The sequence below is a fragment of the Ornithorhynchus anatinus genome, chromosome 15, assembly GCF_004115215.2.
Source record: "Ornithorhynchus anatinus isolate Pmale09 chromosome 15, mOrnAna1.pri.v4, whole genome shotgun sequence".
In the NCBI taxonomy this organism is placed as follows: domain Eukaryota; kingdom Metazoa; phylum Chordata; class Mammalia; order Monotremata; family Ornithorhynchidae; genus Ornithorhynchus; species Ornithorhynchus anatinus.
In genome coordinates, this window is record NC_041742.1 from 5364819 (window position 1) to 5387556 (window position 22738).

At 57.0% G+C, this 22738-nt stretch overlaps 2 protein-coding genes across 5 annotated transcripts in view; one reads left to right on the forward strand and one right to left on the reverse strand.

The window, feature by feature from the left end:
- The window catches only part of ARSG (arylsulfatase G), a 21239-nt gene extending 20391 nt beyond the window's left edge, over positions 1-848 (forward strand). The window contains exon 11 of the mRNA XM_029079668.2: positions 441-848. Within this exon, the coding sequence (XP_028935501.1) occupies positions 441-721 (281 nt within the window). The 3' untranslated portion in view covers positions 722-848. The remainder of the gene's footprint in view (positions 1-440) is intronic.
- Positions 776-22306, reverse strand: WIPI1 (WD repeat domain, phosphoinositide interacting 1). 4 transcript variants are annotated; one of them, XM_029079676.2, is made up of 14 exons: positions 22139-22306; positions 13844-13926; positions 12906-13075; positions 12470-12566; positions 10949-11046; positions 10374-10466; positions 10082-10152; positions 8958-9065; positions 4360-4524; positions 3109-3216; positions 2574-2695; positions 2173-2273; positions 1757-1825; positions 776-1160 (listed from the first exon to the last, which is right to left on the reverse strand). In XM_029079676.2, the coding sequence occupies exons 1-14, from the start codon at positions 22237-22239 to the stop codon at positions 1113-1115; spliced, it is 1434 nt and encodes a 477-aa protein (XP_028935509.1). In that variant the 5' UTR covers positions 22240-22306; the 3' UTR covers positions 776-1112. The 4 variants fall into 4 exon arrangements, with proteins under 4 accessions (XP_028935509.1, XP_028935506.1, XP_028935510.1 ...); XM_029079673.2 differs by having other exon boundaries at positions 1669-1825; positions 22139-22305; XM_029079675.2 differs by lacking the exon at positions 776-1160 and adding an exon at positions 1247-1291 and having other exon boundaries at positions 1669-1825.
- Between the last annotated feature and the right edge of the window lie 432 nt (positions 22307-22738).

Below are 22738 nucleotides of genomic sequence, written 5' to 3' on the forward strand. Positions count from 1 at the left end.
GGACACGTGTCCAATATGGAATGCGTGCCAAATCTGACATGCGTGTCAAAGGGCAGACATGCCAAATCAGCCATGTGTGCCCCAAAAATGGAATGTGCGCCAAATCCGACACGCGTGTCCACAATGGCACATGTGCCAAATCTGACATGTCAGAAAGGGCACACGTGTCGGATTTGGTACAAGTGTCCAAAAATGGCAAGCGTGCCAAATCCAACACACATGTCTGCCAAATCTGGCACGTGTGTTCTAAACGGCACATGTGCCAAATCCAACACGCCTGTCAAACGGCACGCAGGCTGCATCCGATGTGTCCAAAATGGCACACGTGCCAAATCCAACAGGTGTCCAAAACAGTGCACACCAAATCCGACACGCGTGTCCACAACCTTTTTTCCCTGGTCTCCTAATGATGTGGTTTGCTTTCACCTCCCTCTGTGCAGGAGGTGCGGAGGCCTGTGATAAGACTTCGGGTCCCCAGCGCCATCACAATCCACCTCTTATCTTCAACCTGGCACGAGACCCAAGTGAGGGTGAAGCCCTGGACCCAGAGAGTCCCGAGTACCAGATGGTCCTGCCCCAACTTTCCACCGCCCTGGATACCGTCTTACGCGACGTGGCTGCCGACAACATCTCCACGGCCGACTACACACGGGACCCCGGTTCCGTCCCGTGTTGCGATCCGCTGGCGGTGGCCTGTCGCTGCCCGAATCCTGACCTGTAGGGGAGATGGGGCCCAAGCTACCCGACTCCTGAAAAATCAATCACAGCACGACTCTCAGATATATATGCTTTAATTCTCATTTTGTAAGTCACCGCGTTATTCGTCTTATTAAAATCTTTATTCCGATCATTGCTGCAAAAATCTTTTTCAGAGTAAAATAGAGATACGTATGTAAATATATATGTGTGTATATATATATATATATTTATATATACTGTACAGAAGATATAAGTTAAAAAAAAAAAAAAAAGGAAAACCACGTCCTTAAAATGGTGGTTCTAAGCTGATATGGCCACAGTCATCACCATGAGGTGCGGGAACCTGAGAGGACGGGGGTCCGCGAGGGGTCAGGACTCCGCTCTTCCTCCCGCGTTCTAAGGCAAACATCTCCTCACGGCCGCTTGGCTTGGCTCTTCTGACTCCCACGGCACAAGACGATCTACCGAAATCAAAACAGACGGGCTTACCCCTCCGGCTCGGTGCGCGCACGCGGATGGGGCGCGGCGGGAGTTGGGCAGTTCTGGGGGGGCGGGTGGGGGCGGTCCCTCGTGCCTCTCCGGACAGCAGGAGCTACAAAAATACGTTCGTTAAAAAAACGGTCAGCAGACACCACAGACTCAACTACTCCAAACCACCTAAGTACCTCCTGCGGGCGAGCCCCGGGATGGCGCCCGGACCCGGAAGTGCCTCGAGCCCCAAGGCCAGCAGCTCTGCCCTACCCGTCACAAGGCACACGGGTGGCCACTCGAAAATCTTCCCGGAAAAGACAACCGGAAGCGGCGAGGTTCCGTCCCGACCTCCCCCGGGGCGGCCGGGAGAAGGGACTCTGCCCTGGCCGGACCGGGAGTTGACAGAGATAGGAAGGGGCTGGCACCCGAGACCCCCGTTGGCCCAGGATTTGGGGTGGGGAGGGGGGTGACTGAAGAGAAGAGGGGGCGGCGCCTCACCTCGGCTTCCTCATCTGTAAGACCGGGCTGACATCCCAGCCCGCTTCCCTCTTAATCGTGCACCACGTGCCATCCCATCGCCTCGTACCTTCCCCGGCATTTGGTGCGCGTTAATATCCTCATTAAAGCAGCCCGGGACACAAGCGTTCTCAGAAACCTGGGGAAGATCGATTTTACAGACGGAACCGAGTCGACCCGCTCGGACCCGTGCACGGGAAGTCTCCCACCCTCCCGACTCGCTCGGCCCCGGTCCAGAGCCTCGGGGTTCGACGATCCTGAGTTCTACCGAGGCCAATCGAGTCGCCCCGCTCCTGACGGGGCCCCTCTCGACCCCTAGGAGTACAGTGCTACAAAAGTGTCTCGTGTTTTAAAAGCTGGCTGTGGTGAAGAGAAAGAATTAGGCGTCACGGGAAGAGACGGGGATGGCGGGGGGGTGTGGGGTGTGGGGAGGCTCTCTTCTCTGTGACCACCGCGGAATGTCTCACAGGGACTCTTAATGCTCACAGGAGGAAATTCGGTCTCGTCGTCGAGACACACCGGTCCGGCGGCAAACTCGTGCTCGGGGATGACCTCTCCTCGCAGGGCCCCACCGTCCTCCGAGTAACCTGGAAGGGCATTAGAAAAGAGGTGAGAACAGGCAGAGGGTGGTGGACGGGGTGGGGGCTAAACGGTGAGGGGAAGGAGCACCAATACAGCATTCGTCCCGATGCCTCTGGAAGGCTCGGCCACCGACAGACACGGAACAGCAATGTGATCCCTGGGCCGCTTTGCCCAGGGGGAGGGCCGAGTGGAAGGTGGAGGGGAGGAGTTTCTGCAGCGATCCCCCCCGACCTGGGGCGCTCTCCGCTCCGGGAAGCTGAACGGACCGACCCGCCACCCGCCGAACTGGGCCCGGCTCCGCTCACCCGGCACTGTCGAACCCGTGGAAGCTGGGCTCGGCCTGGCTACGGTAGCGGCGTAAGACTGAGGTAATGGAAGCTCGGTGTCATTTCCGGGGTCCTCTCCCGTCTTTCCGGAACCCAACAGACTGGGAGACGAGGAGGACAAAGAAGGCAGGACCGTCACCTCGACGGGAGCGGGGCCGCAACCTCCCATCGGGCGCCCGCGTCCCACGGAGGCCACCCGCCAACGAGGCGGTCGGGCGCCAAGACTGTTGTCTAACTGCCGCTCCGTGGCCCGCACCACCCACAACTTGCCAGGGAGAAGACGGGCGAGGCCCGCAGGCAGAACCGTGGATCCCCCAAAGTCACAGGATACAGAAAGCCAAGGGGTCGTGGGTGCCGTGCCTCCTCCTCTTGGGACAAAGGTGACTCCCCGGCGTCGTACGATCTGTCCCCGAGCAAGGGCTCGAACCCTCTCCCTCCATCGGGCCCTTCCCCACCCCCGAGAGGTCGTGGGCCTGCCGAACCCGGGACCGGGGGCGGAGGGGGGCTTTATCACCTGTGGGTCTGGATCAAGATGCATTCTCCCCCGTCCTGAGGGTCGACGTTGTAGATATAAAGATGACCGTCGGATGACGACACCAGCAGGCGAGGTAATTTCTGAATCCTGACAGACAGACACACAGACAGACTGAGGCACGGGCTTCTTCGATGAATCCATCAGTGGGATTTTTCAAAACTTACTACGTGTAGAGCACTGGACTCGACATTTAGGAAAGTACGATATAACAATGTAACAGATGCGTTCCCTGACCGAAACAAAGTCTAGAAAGGGAGAAAGACAGTAACACAAAAATTACAGAAACATACATAAGTGCCGTTAGACCGAGGAGGGGAAACGAATAAAGGGAGTGAGTCAGGACGACGCAAAACGGGGTGAAAGAAAAGAAAAGAGGACTTAGTAGAGGCGTATTTTTTGCAAGAGGCCTTCCCTGACTAAGGCACTGGAGGTGGAAGAGTTACAATCTGTCAGATAGGTAGAAGGATGCTCTGGGCCACAGGGGAGCGGTGGGCGAGAAGTCGGCAACCAGAGAGACGAAACGGAAGAACGGCGAATCCGTTGGCATTACAGGAGCAGAGCGTGCAGGTCAGTTTGCGGCAGGAGAGTGGCAAGCTGAGGTAGGAGCGGGCGAGGCGACTGAGTGCTCTAAAGCTGACGGTAAGGAGGTGGATGGCCAGCCGCCGGAGGTTTCCCCAAGAGTGGGGAAACACGACCCACCGTTTCTGTAGAAAAATGATCCGGACAACAGAGTGAAGTATAGAAAGAACTAGGCAGAGAGAGTTAAGTGGGGAGTTCGGCAAAGGAGGCCGATGCAGTAATCAAGACAGGAAAGGCTTAAGTGGTTGGATTAACAGAGCCAGCAGTTGGGATGGAGAGAAAAGTGGAGGTCTTAGTGATGTCGTGAAAGCAGCACAGGCTAGGTTCTCGGATTAACACGACAGCGCTTTGGACGGAGACGAAAGGACAGAGGTCGGGAAGATGAGGAGTTATCTTTGGGACACGTTCGGCTGGGGGTGACGGAAGGATATTCAAGGAGAGATGCGAGACGGCAGCGGAGAGAGATCGGGGCCGGTCCTCGGACCGTGTCCGGGGGTCGGACGTCGGGGAGTCTCGGGCCGGCGATGACCACCCTGCTCCCGTCCCCCGGAGCCTGGTTTGCGGCCTCTGACCGGCCACGGTCTCCCCGTCCCCACCGGGGCCATGCCGACGGGGACTGGACGCGGAGGGAGGATGAGGGGCGGAACGTACGTGGACAGGGTGCAGACGGTCCTCTGACCGGAAAAGTGGAGGCGCACGGTGGCGAAGGCACGGTCCTGGTTCATCATGTCGGACACTTGCGACGGGAGGTAGTTGGTGGCTGCCATGAACATCTTGCCCACGTACCCGCTCCAGGTCGGGGGTTCCTCCGGCCGGCTGGACCGCGTCGGATGGGGAGAGGGGCGTCAGGACCGCAGACTCGGGCCCCGGCGTCCCGAGCCCTCCCTCCCTCCCCTCGGCTTCGGCACCCTGCGGGGAAGAGGAGCGACGCGACCCGAGGGGGCGGAGGACCATCGGGGTTGGGGAGACACTCCGGTTCACGCCATCACGACCTCTGACGACAAGAGGCCTTGCCTGGCTCGTCCCTCGGCCCTCCTCGTCCCGGTCTGGACTCCCCGGAGGGTAAGATTCCTATCATGTCCTCCCCGTGACCCAGAACTCGCTCCCCTCTGCTTATCCGGGAGAAGGCCGCTCTTCCCACCTCCAGAGGCCTACTGAAATCCCATCTTCCCCGACTGACCTCTCGCCTCCCCAGCGAACCGCCCCTTCCAGCGGGGACACCTACGGGCTCGACTCCAACTCCCCCGTGTGCTCTGACGCCCGCTCCGCCCGTGGCCTCACGGCCCCACCTCCCCTGTCCGAAACCCATCCGAATGTCGGTCGGCCCAGGGAGGGGGAGGATTTGGGTCCTGCCAACTATCCTGGCACACTCCCCCGGGTGCTCGCTACAGTACTGGGAGCACACATTAAACTCTCAATACATTCCATCCATGGAAATGACGACCCTATAAAATCCCATAGGTAGGCAAGTGATGGTGAACAACTCACCATTCATTCATTCAGTCGCATTTTTGGAGCGCCTATTGTGTGCAGAGCACTGTACTGAGCCCGCGAGAGAGTACAATACAACAATAAAAAGACATGTTCCCTGCCCACCACGAGCTTACAGTCTAGGTAGAGGAACTCAGACAGTAAAAATAATTGCCGAATTGTACTTTCCAAGCGCTTAGTACAGTGCTCCGCACACAGCAAGTGCTCAATAAATACGACTGAATGAAATAAATTACCGCTATGTACACGAGCCCTGTGGGGTCGGGGGAAAAGCAAAGGAAGCAAGTCAGGTGGACACAGAAGGGAGTGGGAGATGAGGAAAGAGCAGTTGACTCTGGGCAAGCTTCCTCGAGATGAGCCTTCAATAAGACCTTAAAGGCAGGGAAAGTGATCTTCCGTCGGGCCAGAGGCGGGACATGGGCGAGGGGTCGGTGGTGAGATCGAGGCAGGGTGAAAACATTAGCACTAGAGGAGCTGCGTGTTCAGGCTGGGTCACAGAAGGAGAGAAACGAAGTAAGGTAGGAGGAGGCAAGGTGATGGAGGGCTTCAAACCCAATAGTGAAGACTTTTTCTGTGATTTCGGAGGTGAATGGATAACCACTGGCGGTTTTTCGAGGAAGCTGGTGACAGGTCGTGTACATTTCTGGAGAAAAATAATCCAGGCAACAGAGTGAAATATGGACTGGAGTGAGGACAGATGAGAAGCTGGGAGGTTAGCAAGGAGGCTGATGCGGTAATCCCGGTGGGACAGGATGAGTGACTGTTTTAACGTGGTGGCGGATTTGACAGAAAGGAAAGTGTGGAATTTAGCTACGTCGAGAAGGTGGGACCGACAGGATTTAGCGACGGATTACACGTGCGAGCCGAACGATGAAGCGGAGACGAGGATAACGCCGAGGTTACGGGCTTGTGAGATGGGAGGGACGATGCTGCGGGCTACAGTGATGGGAAAATCAGGGAAGGACAGGATGTCGGTGGTGAGACTGAACCTTACGTGTCAAAAATGGAACGCTTTAAGTGAGGGGAGGACATGGAAATAGAGATGTCTTGAAGTCGGGAGGAGATGTGGGACTGGGGAGATGGAAAGAAATCTAAGCGGGAGATGTAGATTTGGGTAACGTGTGCACAGAACTGGTAGATGAAGCCATGGGAGCAAATGAGTTCAAGGGAGTGGGTGTAGATGGAGAAGAGAAGGAACCCAGAACCGAACCTTGAGGGACCTTCCACAGTTAGGGGGTGCGAGGCAGAGAAGGTGCTCGTGAAGGAAACAGAGTGAACGGCCAGAGAGGGAAGAGGAGAAACGGGAAGAGGAGAAACCCTAGAGCACAGTCTTCCAAGCCAAGGTTGGACAACATTTTCGGGAGAAGGGGGTGGTCCACGGTAACCAAGGCAGCTGAGGTGGAAGAGGATCAGGAGAGAGTAGAAGCCACTGGATTTGGCAATAAGGATATCATTGGTAGCCTCTGAGAGGGCGGTTGCTGTGGAGTGAAGGGGACAGAAGCCAGATTGGAGGGGGTCAAGGGAGAGACCTGAAGAAGAGTAATCTGAGGCGGCAGATGTAGACGACTCACGCAGAGAATTTGGAGAGGATGGGCAGGAGGGAGATGGGGCGATAACTGGAGGGAGCCGTGAGGTCAAGGGAAGGGTTTTTTTAGGATGGGGCATCACGGGCGTGTGGGAAAGCAGTGGGGAAGACGCTACTGGAGAGACAGCTGACAGGTAGGGAAGTAGGGAGAGGGGGATGGGTTCAATAAGGTTCGAAGGAATGAGGCTGGAAGCACAGGAGGGGATGGCTTTTGAGAGATAGTGCCGGGAAGAATGGAAGAGTTGAAGAGGGCCGGAAGAAGGACTGAGAAGATGCAGGGCCGATTTTAGGGAGCTCGGGCCTGATGGTGTCGATTTTCTTAAGATAGATGGCCAGGGGGCAAGGCAAGAGAGAGATGGGGTCCTGAGGACGGGCCCTGAGGACGGAGTTACATGTCTGGAACGACTGGCGAGGGTGACGGGCATGGGTGTCAATAAGAGCAGAGAAATAGTTGTGTCAGGCAGAGGAGAGGGCAGAGTTAAAGCACACAAGGATAAAAAACCCAAAGCGGACCAGGTCGGCCTGATATTTAGACTTCCGCCAGCAGAGCCCGGTGGTTCGAGCGTGAGAGCCAAGGAGGGGGTCTGTGCAGGTGATCCAGGGCGGCGGGTCAGTGGCACAAGATCGTCACAGACATAGGGTGGCGAGTGAATTGAGCTCAGTAGAGAGGGTGATGTTGAGAGCATCCATTTGGTCGAGGGAGGCTAGTTTGGATGTGAAAGGTAAGTGGGGCATGATGAGTTGAGAAAACTGGATGAGGTCCAGAGATCAGAGGTCTGTCTAGGGGAATGGTACAGACTAAAAGAGAGAAGGGGTGTGGGAGAGGAAGCAAATAAGGAGGTAGTGGTCAGATAGCGGGATTTCAGAATTGGGGAGGGTGACGATCGCGCAGTGGTTAGAGATAATGAGATCGAGTGTGTGTCCCGGCTGGTGAGCGGGTGAGGTGGGGTGGGGCAGGAAGTCGGCAGACTTGAGGAGTGATAGAAGGCGGGCAGGAGAAAGGTCATCTGCAACAGCGATGTGGCCACTGAAGTCCCCAAGGATCAATGGGAATGTGGAGAAAGAGACAAGGAATGTGACGAAGGGATCAAAATGATTAAAGAAGTTGGGAGGTGAGACGTGAGGGGCGGTAGGTGACAGTTGCCAGAATCTGGAGTGGGTGGTAGAGGCGGATGATATGGGGTTCAAAGGAAGGGAAAGAAAGGGACGGGGGAGTTGGGAAGGTGTGAAAGCGGCTCAGGGGCATGAGAAGGAAGCCAACCCCTCCTCCTTTCCCTGTGTCTGTGGGGAGTGGGAGAAGACGCGGCCCCTAGGGAAAGGGCAGCAAGGGAGACCACGTCGTCTGGGAAGAGCCAGGATTCAGTGACGGCGGGGAGGAGGAGGGACTGAGACAGGAACAGGTCAGTGATGAAGGGACGCTTCCCCACGAAGGAGCCGGGTTTCCTCAGGCCAAACCCGGCTCAAGCCGGGGAGGGGTTGGTTGGGGAGGGTTTGGATGGGATCGAGTTGCCGGGGGCCGGGGTGGGGGAAGGGGGATGAGGGGTGGCACTGAGACAGGAGAAAAGGGATGGAAGAAAAGGGATGGAATAGGGAAGAGGGGTGGGGAAGGGGGGAGTTAGGTAGAGGGAGAGGAGGAGGTGAAGTGAGAGGAGCCGGGGGATCAGAGGAGCGGGGGGATCCAAGAATCATGGTGGGGTAGGTGAGGTGAACGACATCTGCCTCCAGACCATGGTCCCCCCCGCCTGCCCCACGGGGACAAAGGCTCTCCAGCCCACCGACCCTTGGGGTCTGGCTCGGGCCATCTGGTTCCGGAAGCGGGAACTCTTGACGGCCCGACGCGAGGCCTTCTGGGCGACGGCCAAGAAGCTCGCCAGGCAAACCCCGGGCGGGAGAGGAAATGAGGAGGAAGAGGAAGGGCTAATGCCAGATCTGACGCTCCCCTGACTGAACTCGGAGGGTAAGTGTCCGCTAAAGGTCCGACCCACCCCTCTCCCAGAGCACATTCCATCTCACGCTCGGGGGCGGACGGCAGCAGTGGCGAACGTGCTCACAGACACGGCCTCTCCTTCCCGGACTCCGTCGCTCCATTTTCACGCTACGACCCGAGAGCTACTGGGAGCTGGCCGCTGGGTCTCCCGAACCTCCGGGCCCCCGACCGTGGCGTGGCACTTACCTGTCCGTGAGGTGCTCGAGCTTGAAGATGTGCACGGTCTCAGTGTTGCTGGAGGCACACAAGAACTGCGAGTCCATACTGAACACCAGAGAACCGATGTTCACGTACCTGGATGGGGGCGAGCAGAGAAGGGACGGTCAGAGCGGGGGCTGGGGACGTATGGATCGACGACGCCCTCCTCTCCGGGAGGAGGGTAGGGAGTCGTGACGATGGAACGAGGCCCGCGCAGAGGGCCCGAGGGCGATTCCGGCTGACCCGTTGGCGCCGGGATGACTGTTCCCTGTCCTCAGCCCAGGTGGCACTAACAGTCGCGCTCCGTGCCAGCACAGGAGTAAACACAAGGTAGTCCCAGTCGTCCTGGTCTAGGAGGCACGGAGAGTGGGAAACCCCATCCTCATTTCACAGATGACGGAGCCGAGGTCCAGAGAGTCCCACGACATGCAGCAGGTCGGGGGCAGAGTCGGGATCAGTCCCGCGCTCCCACCAATGGGCCCCGCCACCTCTCTGCAAAACCCTTCCGGGCCCCCCCGGGACTCACGACCCGGCCGCTTCCTCTTCCCCTTCAATTTGCCCGTTCGGCCCGAGGAGCAACTGCCACTCTGCCGTTTTCAAGTAAGTTTCCTCGGCGGACTCGTCTCCCACCCGGATTTCCCCGACGGCAGCCGCACCGCCGGGGTGGCAGGGGCTAAGAGGGAGGGAGTCGCCGAGACCCCCAGGATAAATCGTGCACAGCGAATGAAGCGGCATGGTCCGGTAGACGGGACACAGGCCTGGGAGTCTGGAGAACCTACGTTCTAAACCCAGCTCTTCCCGGTGACCTTGGGCTAGTCTCTTTACTTCTCTGTGCCTGAGTTTCCGCAACTGTAAGATGGGGAAACCTGTTCTCCTTCCTACCTGGACGGTAAGCCCCGTGCAGTACAGGAACTGAGTCTGACCTAATCCACTGGTACCTAACACCAGTGCTGAGAACAGTATCTGTCACACGGTAAGCACTGAATACCGAAAAGAATAAAAAACCCAGATGTGTTTCACTGCCACTCTGGCCATCGCGGGGGGCCGGGGGAAAGCCCAGGTTCCACCTCTGAGGGATCCCCGCCCCACGTACGCCTGCTCCACCAACCTACCGTTTCATCCCCCTCCTGAATTCATAAAGCTTCTGCCCCTCGGGGACGGAGAACACACGGATGACCGTGCCCTAGGGAGGAAAAGGAGTAAACGTCCTTTGGCTGGGAGGGCCGCCCGTCTTCCAGAAGACCGTCACTCGGACCTCCCGCTCTGTATCCGGCATCCGAAGCGCCGCCTCAGCCGGGTCCGTGCCTCCGGCCCCTCGCAGCTCACTCTGAGAGGGTGAGGGGAAGCCCACCCCCCCCCCCCCGCCTCCACCGGGCCCTTCACAGATGACGCGACCCGACCGACCTTCTCGGATGCGCTGGCCAGCTTGGAGCCGGTAGAGTTGAAGGTGATGGCGGCCAGGGGTCCGTCGTGGGCGGGCACGGTGCAGACGGTCTTCTGTGGGACGACGACAAGAAGCCCGGCTGAAGCGGGGTGGCGCCCGGAAACGGCCCGCACACCTCGCTCCTCTATCGCCCACGTGCTCGATGAATCTTTATCTATTCCACCTGGCTGCCGCCTACTCAAGAATGTTTGCTCTCGGGTCCAGACTTCCTTCCCAACAGCCCACCACTCCTCTGGGATCACCTCTCCTCCTAGACCGAGCCCTCCCCTCCCCTCCCTGCATCGCCCCCACAGTTGGACCCGCTCCCCTCGAGCGGGGTCTCTATCCACCCCGGACCCACGACCTTCACATACGCATCTTCACGCTCCTCAGGCTGCATCCTGCTTCGCGGTCCCTCTCCCCTGCCTATGAGGTAAGCGCCTCTCGGCAGAGATCGTACCCGCCAACTCTCCTTACGCTCTACTCTCCAAAGCACCGAGTATGGCGCTCGGCACGTGGTACGCCCTTGAATTCCTCCAACCGACCGACGACTTACCAGGTGATTTCCATCGTAAAGGACGATCTCGCCGGTCACTAAGCTTCCGGGGTAGGCCAGGTAGGAATTGGAATGGTTGATCGAGAGGGCGCACAGACCTGGCGGCGGAAAGAGGGGCAAGAGGACGAAGAAGAAGTCAGTTTCGGGTCGAGGAGAGAGGGAGAGATGGAGCGCGACGCCAGAGTCTCAGCGTCAGCTTCACCTACTGAAAGCTGGAGGAAGACGGTTAACGTCGGCTACTCTCCCCAGCACCGAGAGGCTTCGGCCAAAGTGCCGTCCTCGAGCCGGACGTCAAGGTTTCTGACCGAACGGACCCAGACTCTCTGGGGGACCAGGATTCGCCTTTTTCCGAGAAGTCGGCGGGGGCTCCCTTCAGACACCGCCTCCTCCCCACCCCAGGGAGCCCCGAGTCACATCTGCGTCCCTTCTCTGGCTTTAGCCTCCGATTCTCTTCCGGGAGCCGGCAGCGGCCACAACAGTCGGCGAGTTACGGCTCGGACCGGTGTAAACGGGTAGAACACCGATAAAAAAGGAGACGGCCGTTGGAGAAACGACTGTAGGTCTCTGGGACAGGATGTGGTGCCGTGAAGATGGGGGAAGAGAGACCCGTGGGACCTGGCACACAGTTAAGACCACGAGACGAACTGCTCGGGCGGGGCCCGGGGCGGGGCAGGTCCTGAAAGACTGTGCCGACCGATCCGCTCTCCCAGAACCCTAAAGACCCAAACTCTTCACCGTCGGCTCTGAACCACTCCACCGCCTCGCCCCCTCCAACCTCACGTCTCTCCTCACCCACTACGGCCCGGGGGCTCTGCTCCCCCCGAGCCGACTGCCTCACGGCAGCTCCGACCCGTCCTCCTTGTCGCCCGCCCAGCGCCCCCAACCCTTCGGACTCCGATTAGAATCACGTCGCCTCCAAGTCGCCTTCCCCGACTCCCCCCGATTTCCCCACCCGATCCTCAGTCCCTTTTGCGGCACCGACGCGCTTGGACCCGAACCCCTTCACTGCTTGGCGACTCCCGCTACTCCCAGCACGCTTATGTACCTGACTTTCTACGCTGCCGTTTCCCCCATCTGCCATTTATTTTAGTCTACTACATTTAAAGTATTTTAATCTAAACCAAAACCTAGTCTCTTATCTGTCCTCCCTCTCTAGACCGTAAGTTCCTCTATGAGCAAGGAACGTGTCTACTAACTCTGTTGTACCCCCGTACTCTCCCAGGCGCTTAGTACAGTGCTCTGCACATGGGAATCGATCAATAAATACCCCCAGATTGATGTCTATCACCACCTCTGGACTGTAAAATCACTGTAGGCGGGAATCTATTGTATTTTACTCTCCCGAGGGCTTAACGCAGTACTCAACACCCCCTAAATAACACCATCTATTCAGGCGGAGGCACAGAGGCCGCCTTCTCTGCCGCTTCAACGGCTGAAAACCACGCCCCAGAGCCGTCCGGTTCGGGGAGGCATCCTGTCTCCCCAGCTTTCGGGGAGACTCGGGCGGGTCGGGGGACTCACCAGTCGGATTGGGTGGCGTGTCGAGGATGGTCTTCAAAAGCTTCATGTCTTTGATGTTGTGAATATAGATAGACTCTTCCAGGCAAACCAGCAGCCTCTACAAACGACAGAAACACAGGCACCCCCAAGGGATCACTGCCTCAGAACTCCCGACCATGTCTCGTCGCCCCTCGCGGCCGGCCCTGACTCGGACTCTCTTGTGGCTGTGGGGGGCTCCCGATGCCCTCCCAGCGGGATGCCTGACAGGTGTGGAGAGGGCTGAGGTGTGGTGGTCTCCGCTCCCCGGCCTCCCTACCTCACCCCAGAGCCACCCTTTAGGGTTCAAAGCTGAGAGCCACTCCACCCGGGACTGCTCCCGGCGGAGAGCGACCCCTCGGAGCTGGGGCCCACGAGACCCCTAGGCCCCGACCCACCGGAGGCCCCGGCGGGCGCCTACCTGGCGGTTGAGGCGGACGGACAGGATGTTGGCAGAGTAGCTGTAGTTGCAGATCTCGGTTCCCTTCTTGAAGTGGTAGACGTTCATCTGCCGGGGCTTGGAGCGGCTGACCACCACCACCAGGCTGCTGGAGAACAGGCGCTCCACGATGTAGACGTCGGGGATCTCGTCTGGGCGGGGGAAGGTGCCGGGGCACCAGGTTATCTCATGCGCCCTGCCCGGGGACTGGGAGATGAGGTTCGAGGGGCGGGATCTTGGGGCAGGATCTCGGGCCTTGACCGACTGGCTCGAGGGGAAGAGGGAGCCCGGGGGAACGCAGCTTGACTCGCTACGGCACTCCGGCTCCCGGTCTCGCCGCCGGCGGTCCCCCCAAACCCCGCCCGCTGCCGGCCTCTTCGATTTTGATGGGGAGCGAGGGCCTGCGGGGTAGACTGCGAGACTCCATGGCCACGATGCCGGAAGTGGGAGAGCGGGGGAGGAGGGCAGGATCTCCGAGGGGCCGTGCCCATGCCTGGACCACACTCCCCTCCTTTCCCCTCGCCGCGTAACGGCTCGGCCCCATCTAACTGGGAGCCCGTGAGGAGGACCTCCCGCCGATCCCCGGAGGCCTCGGGTGCAGGACCGAGAGACCGATTCCTGGCGAAGCCGAGAGCGGGAGACGATCGCCCGGACAAACCGGCTTCAGCTTGCCTGGGGTGGGGAAGGGGACGAGAGGGGTCTGTTGTTAAAACCGAGGGGAGTGGAAGCTCAGTGAGAACCGATCGCTCCCGGCTCCAAATAGGGGGATTTCAGAGTGACGAAGGCCCCTCTCGCTGAGCCCGGGGCCAGGCCCTCCCCGCGCTGCCGTAGCCCCAAGGGGAAGGGTGCCGGGAGACGGAAGAGGGCGGATCCTCAGGGCTGCTTCGGGTTTTCATTTACCCGCCGGAACCCCGACTTACTGCTTTCGTGGACCTGGTCCAGCTGCTCCACCGAACTCAGTGAGAATAGCCTGTAACCGGTTTTGGTTCCAATCGCCAGGGATCTGCAAGACACGGTGAAGACACTCGATTGACAGCACGCGGCCGATCGATCAAGCGAGGACATCAAGCAAACACAGACTTGGGCAGGGCGCCGCGCCCGGGACCGTACGGAAGAGTTTGCGGACCTGATCCCCGCCCCCGGAGAGCTGACGGACTGGCGGGGGAGGCCCGACGCTAAAATGACAGATGGGGATGAGGAAGTGCTGAGGTGGCAGCTGGGAACGGGGCAAAGAGACGAGACCTGAATCAGGGCAGGCCTCCCCGAGGAGAGGCCCTTTCAGAAGGGCTTCGGATCAGTCGTCGACGGACTTTTACGGAGCGCTCGCTGGGTGCGGAGAGCCGTCCCCAGAGCTTGGAAGGGTCCACCAGGCCAGAGTCGGCAGCCGCGATCCCCACGACGGGGAGGGCGACGGTCGGCCCGGTCCCGAGGGAGGGCCTTTTGCAGGCAGGGGAGGACGAGAGCGGGAGGGCGACGGCCGAGATGGGGCCCGGAGGGTCATGACCTCCACCCTCGCCCCGGAACCCGGCGGCACGCCCACAGACCACCGCTCTCCCCACCCACGAGGCCTTATTCAAATCACACCTCCGCCAAAAAGCCTTCTCCGATTAAACCCTGTTGTCCCCGATTTCCTCCCCCCTCCGCGTCACATCTGCGTTTGGGTCTGTGCCCTTAAAGCACTCGATATCCACCCCATCCTCGGCCCCACGGCACTTTTAAACCCACAGTATCTGTAAAGCACTTGCCACGTTCCAGGCACCGTATTAAATGCCGGTGTAGATACGAGCAGCTCGTCTTAAACGCAGTCCCTGTCCCACACGTGGCTCACAGTCTCAATCCCCACTTTACGGATGAGGTAACGGAGGCCCAGAAAAGCAAAGTAACTTACCCAAGGTCACCCAGCACACAAGTGGAGGGGTTGGGATGAGAAGCCCGTTATTCTGACCCCAAAGCCTGTGCTCTTCCGTCTAGGCCGTGCCACTGGCCAAAGGCTTACGTATCTCTAGTTGATATTAACGTCTGTTCACCCACCCACGTGAGCCCGTTGCGGGCAGCCGTTTCTACCAACTCTGTTGCGCTATCCCACCCCAAACGCTTACTCCAGTGCTCTACACACAGTATAAACTCAGTAACTACCATCGATTCATCCATTAAAAGACAAACCTAATAACGAATGGGACATAGGAATCTTCCGTGCTTCCCCCCAGTTTGATCACAAGACATCATTCAGAGCGGCTTTGGGGGCGGGGAAGGGGAGGGCATTGCGGAAAACAAGGAAAGGGGGCAAAACCGATTCCTACCCATCCGGAGGCGGGGCGGCCTAGTGGAAAGAGCCCGGGAGATCCTGAATCGAGAGCTGGTTCCTCCCTCTGCCCACCGGCTGACCACAGGCGAGTCACCTGGCAGCTCTGGCCCTCAGCTTCCTCAACTGTAAAATGGGGATCGATACCCAGTCCTCCCTCCCGCTAAGGCTCTGAGGCTCGGCGGGGAGCGGGCAAGGACCGGGGCCGACAGCACCAACTAGGATCTACCCCGGTGCCGAGCGCCATGAAGGCGCCGGACGAGCCCTCGCTCTCCTAGACGCCCTCCTTGGTCCCGCTGTTCGGGAGGCGTTCTACGGTTGAGCTGTGGCTCCCAGCGGGTCCAGGCACGTAACGGCAAGGGCACGCTGGCCGGCGCCGGGTTTCCGGGAGTCGGGGGAGATCAAGGTAGGAAAACCGCCAACCTGAGCTTCCGGGGACCCTTCCGATGACCGGGACCCAAGCTCCGCCCAACCGAAGCCCGGGGACGACCGAGTCTCCGTGGGAGAGCGCTCTCCGGAGAGCCCCCACGCCCCGGCTCCGTCCGCCTCTCCGCAGCGGGTCAAGGGCCGGCCTGACCCCGGGGGAGTGGCCGACGCGAGCGGGACTGCTGCCATGACGAGGTGGGGTGGCCGAGCCCGTTCTCTGACCGGCTAAAGGGAAGAGGGTGGGTCACTTGTTTTGCGCAGGAATTTCTCCTCCAAACTCCGGGCTCCCTTTCATCTCAGCGCAGGCCTCTATTTCAGTCAGCCGTGGTGAACGACGGTCGACCGTTATTCGGTTCCGGCGGGGGAACCGGCCCGAGCGCATCTGTGGAACGACGGCAGTCAGGCCGGCACGGGATTTCTTTTTTTCATTTTTAATGGTCTCGGTTGAGTGCTTACTAAGTACCTGGCAACGTACTGGGGGGTCGATCCCACCTCATCCCGTCGGACTCGGTCGGTGTCTTCCCGGCCAGAGGGCCCCGTCGACCGACGGCCGACCCCTCCTCGGGGAGGCCCAGCGACTGCACACGCAAACCAGGCGGCCCCTTCTCTTCAGCTCCCTCCAGAAGACGTCCCGGCGTCTCCCGGCCAATGGGGTGATCGGAAGCTTGACTCTTCTCTAGACGTTCTTCCACCAGCCACCTTTGACCTCGCGGCCACGGGATCCCCGGTCAACGCCAGGGGATTTCTCGACATCCGCCTGACCCTACCCCCGGCCCTCCCTCTCCGGGAGCCGGGCCGGTGGCCCCGTTCCGGTCCCGGGACCGCCGACGGCCAGCGCCGATTTTAACCGGCGGGCCGCGACTGGAAAAGGAGATCTCCCTCACATCTGCCAGGGGGGAACCCCGTCGGGAGTTGGGAACAGGACGCGCGCCCGTCTCCCGGGTCCAAACGCTCTCTTTGGGAGCCACCGGGGGTCTCCGGAAGCCCGCTCTCGGCCGCCGCGGGGCTTCTCCCGGAAGCCCGCGAGCATCGCCTCCCGAGACGAAGGCTCGGAAGCTAAATGCCGCCATCGACGAGCCCCTCCGAGAGTCTAAAAGGCGTAGCTTCCCGAGGGGCGGGGGCTCCGACTCTCTCGACGCCTTGAAAAAGGAGAAAGCGCTCGCGCTCCAAATTACGCACCGTGTGAGAGCGGCTGATTTATTTTAAAACCATGGGTGTCGTCCGATCCCCACTTCGCAGAGACTATGAAGTGTGCTTTTATTTATAGGTGAGACAAAACTGTCCGGCAGTGCTTCCTTCCAAGAAAATAGAAACTACCGTAGCCTTGAGGAAGTTAATCAGAAACTCCCTGGGTGCCGAGAGGTTCGGGAAATGCCACGCTGAGATCTGAAATAATGAGATTTTTGTGTTCTTCCACCTCCCCCTCGGGTATCTTCCGCTTTCGTTGTTCTTTCTCCAACTCTCCCCTTACGCTCCATCTATTCTCCTTCTACACTCGCTCCCTTGGAGAACTCATTCGCTCCCAGTGGCTTCCATTTCCATCCCTATGCATTCGGAAGCCTCCGGCCCTGACCTCTCTCCTCCCCTGCAACCTCACATCTATCTCCTCCCGCCTTCAGGTCGTATCTACTGGGACGTCCGGCCGACACCTCAAATTAAACGTGTCCAAACCTCAGCTCCTCATCTTCCTGCCGGAACCCTGTCCGCGCAGCACTTAGGTCTGGATCTTTAAATTACATCTTTACTTCTTTATTCATATTCATGTCTCTCTCTCCCCAGACCGTCGGTTTGTAACGGGCAGGCAACGGGTCCGCTAACTCTGTCGTACCGAACTCTCCGCAGTGCATAGTGGAGTGCTCCGCACAGGGCGGGCGCCCGACAAATACAACTGATAGATGGATCTTCCCCCACCTCCCTTCCCAACCTGCCGCCCTTTCTATCATCACGGCTCCCCCCAGCCCCATCCCAGGAAGGCAGACTGCGGGCTGCGGGGGCACGTGTGAGAGGGAGAGAGACAAAAAGTAGAAAGTTGGAAAGCAAAAAGAAAGACGGGCAGAAATCCCTCAAGGGAGAGCAGCAGCACAACAAGAGGGAGGCTGCGAGGCAATTTCAAGTACAAAAGGGACATAAAGAGGGAAGGAGGAGAAGAAAGAGTGGTGGGATGAACAGAGTAGGTGTATCTATTAAATATTTCCTGTGTGTAAAGCGCTGCACGGAGTGCTCGGAGAAAATGTACGGATTAAAAATGGACAAGGTCCCTCCGAGGGGTTTCCAATCCAAGAATAAGGGTGGTGGGCGGATGGGTGAGGGGGACACTGGCAACGGACCCTCAAGGCAAGAAAAACAAACAAAAAAATAGAAACACAAAAAAGCAGAGGAGAATGAGAAGGGATCACGAGGCGAAACAAAGAGAGAGGCAGATAGAGGAGAAGGACGCCGCCAGGCAGAGTGGAAAGAAAAAGACAAGAAAACAAGTAGGAAAGTTTCCGAAGCCAGCCAGCTCAGATAAAACTCCTGGACTTTCGCCACTCGTTACGTCAACGGCTCGTGCCGGAGAAAACAGACGCTCGCTAACTCGGGACTGACGCGACCGGGGGGGGGGGGGGAGAGCGGCGCTTTAAACGACAGAGCAACGCCGCCGGGGCGTTTCAACAGCTTTAACCTCTTGCAAAACGTACCTTACGAAAGGGCCGCGGGTTATCAACTCAACGGCCCAGGGGCCAGACGAGACGATTTCTCGCCCCCACGGAGACGCGTTGTTTCACCGAGGGTCGGAAAACAAAACAGACCGAGGAGGGGAGGGGAGGGGAGGGGCGGGGTCGCACCAAGTCCCGCGCTGGCCTTAATTACGGGCTTCGGCGATCCATATTTGCGCGGCTCGGCCGCCCAAGGCCTCGGCCTGACCCAGTGGAAACGAAAGGGCCCGACGAAGACGGGGACGCGGCAGGAAGCGGGAATCGGGAAGCGGATCGGCTCCCTGAGGTCCCCATCCAGGGAGTGCGCCCAGAGGGGACGGCCGTGGCAGCGTGGCCCGGGAGTCGGAGGGATCTGGGTTCTAATTCGGATCTGCCGCTTGGTCGTCCGGGTGAGCCGGGGCCAGTCCCTTCGCTTGCCCGAGCCTCGATTCCCTCCTCGGGAAAACGGGAATTGAGACCGGGATACCCAGGTGGGCCGGGAATTGTGTCCAACCCCATTATCCTGCATCCACCCCAGCCCTTAGGACAGGGTCCGGCACACAGCAAGCGCTTGACCGACACCTTCGTTATTATCGTGGTGACTACTTACTCTGCTCCACCGGGCTCCCCCAAGCACTCAGGACAACCGCTCTGCGCGCAAAACGCCTAAGCCCTCGGCAAATACCAACGGTTGAGAAACTCGGAAACCAGGAAGACTCCTTGTTAAACACTTCATTCATTCATTCGATTGTATCTATTGAGCGCTTACTACGTGCATAGCCCTGTACTAAGCGCTTGCAACGGACAATTGGGCCACAGAGAGGGACAATCCCGGCCCAACAATGGACTCGTAGTCTAAAACGGGGAGATGGACAGCAAAACCGAACAAGCTGTCGGGCATCCGCTAATTCTCTTGGACGGGACTCTCCCCGACGCTTAGTACAGCGGTGCTCTGCCCATAGTGAGCGCTCAGTCAACCTCACTGATTGACCGGTTGATTGTCTGAGAGAAGCCGGAGCAACAGTCGAGCCGCCTTTTGTCTAGGCCCCAGCCGGGCTGCCACCTCTCCACATTTGAGGCGAATATTAAGCGCTTAGCAAATAGCACTTTGATGATGAGGACGCACAGGGCCATACGGAACGGGGCGAGTGTCACACAGCCACCGCCGAATGGGGCTTGCCTCAATTTACCGCTCCGGCTCCCCCTCCTCCGTCTTGCTCCCCGGGCCCCTCTCCACCTCCAGGGGCCAGAGGTCGGGCTTGGGAGGCGGGGTCATGGGTTCTAATCCTGGCTCCGCCACTTGGCTGTGTGACCTCGGGCAAGTCACTTGACCTCTCTGTGCCTCAGTTCCCTCATCTGTAAAATGGGGATTAAAACTGTGAGCCCCACGGGAGACAACCTGATTAGCTTGTATCTCTCCCCCCCGGTGCTTAGAACAGTGCTTTGCACATAGTAAGCGCTTAAGAAATACCAGCATTATTATTATAGTAAGCGCTTAACCAATCCCGGCTCTGCCACTTGTCAGCTGTGTGACTGTGGGCAAGTCGCTTCACTTCTCTGGGCCTCAGTGACCTCATCTGGAAAATGGGGATTAACTGTGAGCCTCACGTGGGACAATCTGATTACCCTGTATCTACCCTAGCACTTAGAACAGTGCTCTGCACATACTAAGTGCTTAACAAATACCAACATTATTAAATACCAGCATTATTATCATAGTAAGTGCTTAACAAATACCAGCATTATCATCATAGTAAGCGCTTAACAAATACGAGTATTATTATCAGTATAGTAAGTGCTTAACAAATACCAGCATTATCACTATCATAGCACTTAACAAATGCCAGTATATTATAGTGCGCACTTAAAAACATATTATTATAGTAAGCGCTTACCAGTATTATCAGTATAAAACTTCTCTGTGCCTCAGTTCCCTCATCTGTAAAATGGGGATTAAGACTGTGAGCCCCACGTGGGACAACCTGATTCCCCTATGTCTACCCCAGCGCTTAGAAGGGTGCTCGGCACGTAGTAAGCGCTTAACAAATACCAACATTAGTATTAACAAATACCAGCATTATCATCATAGTAAGCGCTTAACAAATACCAGTATTATAGTAAGCGCTTGACAAATACCAGCATTATCATTATAGTAAGCACTTAAGAAATATTATTATAGTAAGTGCTTAACAAATACCAGCATTATTACTATCGTAGCACTTAACAAATGCCAGTATATTATAGTATGTACTTAAAAACATTATTATTATAGTAAGCGCTTAACAAATACCAGCATTATTATCATAGTACGCGCTTAACAAATACCAGCATTATCATTATAGTATGCACTTAGGAAATATCATTATTATTATAGTAAGTGCTTAACAAATACCAGCATTATCATCAGAGCAAGCGCTTAACAAATACCAGTATTATAGTAAGCGCTTGACAAATACCAGCATTTTCATTATAGTAAGCACTTAAGAAATATCATATTATTATAGTAAGTGCTTAACAAATACCAGTATTATTACTATGGTAGCGCTTAGCAAATACCAGTATATTATAGTACACACTTAAAAACATATTATTATAGTAAGTGCTTAACAAATACCAGCATTATCATAGTAAGCGCTTAACAAATACCAGCATTATCATAGTAAGCGCTTAACAAATACCAGCATTATTATTATCATAGTAAGCGCTTAACAAATACCAGTATATTATAGTGCGCACTTAAAACATATTATTATTATAGTAAGCGCTTAACAAACACCAGCATTACTATTATCACAGTAAGCACTTAACAAATATCAGTATTATTATTTTAGTAAGCACTTAATAAATATTATTATTATAGTAAGCGCTTAACAAATACCAGCATTATTATTAGCATAGTGTAAGCGCTTAACAAATACTAGCATAGTAAGCGCTTGACAAATACCAGTATTATTATTATAGTAGGCGCTTAAGAAATACCAGCATTATCACAGTAAGCGCTTAACAAACACCAGCATTATTATTATCGTAGTAAGCGCTTAACAAATACCAGTATTATAGTAAGCGTTTGATAAATACCAGTATTACTATAATAATAACAATGTTGGTATTTGTTAAGCGCTTACTATGTGCAGGCACTGTTCTAAGCGCTGGGATAGACAGGGTAATCAGGTTGTCCCAAGTTAGGTTCACAGTCTTAATCCTCATTTTACAGATGAGGTAACTGAGGCCCAGAGAAGTGAAGTGACTTGCCCACACTCAAACAGCTGACAAGTGGTAGAGCAGGCGCTTAACAAATACCAGCCAGCATTATCACAGTAGGCGCTTAACAAATACCAGCATTATCATCATAGTAAGCGCTTAACAAATACCAATATTATTATAGTGCGCACTTAACAAACACTATTATTACTATAGTGTGTGCTTAATACCGGCATTATTATCATTATTATAGTGCGCGCTTAACAAATACCAGCATTATGATTATTATTACTATAGTGCGCGCTTAACAAATTCCAGCATTATTATGATTATTCTAGTGCGCGCTTCACAAATACCAGCATTATTATGGTTTTGATGATTCTAGCGCGCGCTTAAAAAGAAATACGATGATTATTATGATGGAGCCACATCACGACGCCCCCCCCTTATGGCGACATCTGTGGTGTGTTGGGGGGGAGATGGGTGCGGTGGGGGGTGTCGGGGGGGGAGGGCGCTTGGGGAGCGGCGAGTGTCGCGACAACCCCGTCCCCCCGGGGGTGGAGTCACGTGGGGGCGCGCGCGGCGGCGGCGGCGGGGGGGGGTGTGCTTACGTGCAGTCCTGGTTGAAGGAGAAGCAGCTGAGCGCGGCGGGGCCGGCGGGGGAGGCTTCCGTCGTCGTCGTCGTCGTCGTCGCCGCCGCCTCCGGCTCCATGGGGTCGGCGATGTCGGCGACGATGTCGGCGACGATGCGGGCGCCGCCCCCTCCCGCCTCAACGGCCGCCCGCCCGCCTCAGCGGCCGCGGGGCCACGCACGCACGCACGCACGCGCTGACGTCACCGCCGCCCGCCATTGGCCGGCGCCTCCGGCTCGGCCAATGGGAGGGGGAGGGGGGCGGGGCCGGGCGCGCGACACCGCCCCCTCAGGGGGCACGTGCCGCTCGCCCCGCGCACGGGAGGGGAGGAACGGAAGGGGGCGGGGCCCTGAGGCCTCCTGGACGCGGCCACGTCCCCGCCACGCCTCGACCTCCCCCAAGCTTTGGCTCCCTGGGAAACCGCTTTTTTTATACTCCTTTTCCCCCACCTCACATTTTCTATAATAAAAATCATGATGACGCCATGTGCCAAGCACTCTTCTAAGCGCTGGGGGGGGAATATAATAATAATAATAATAATGATAGTATTTGATAAGCCCTTGCTATGTGCCAAACACT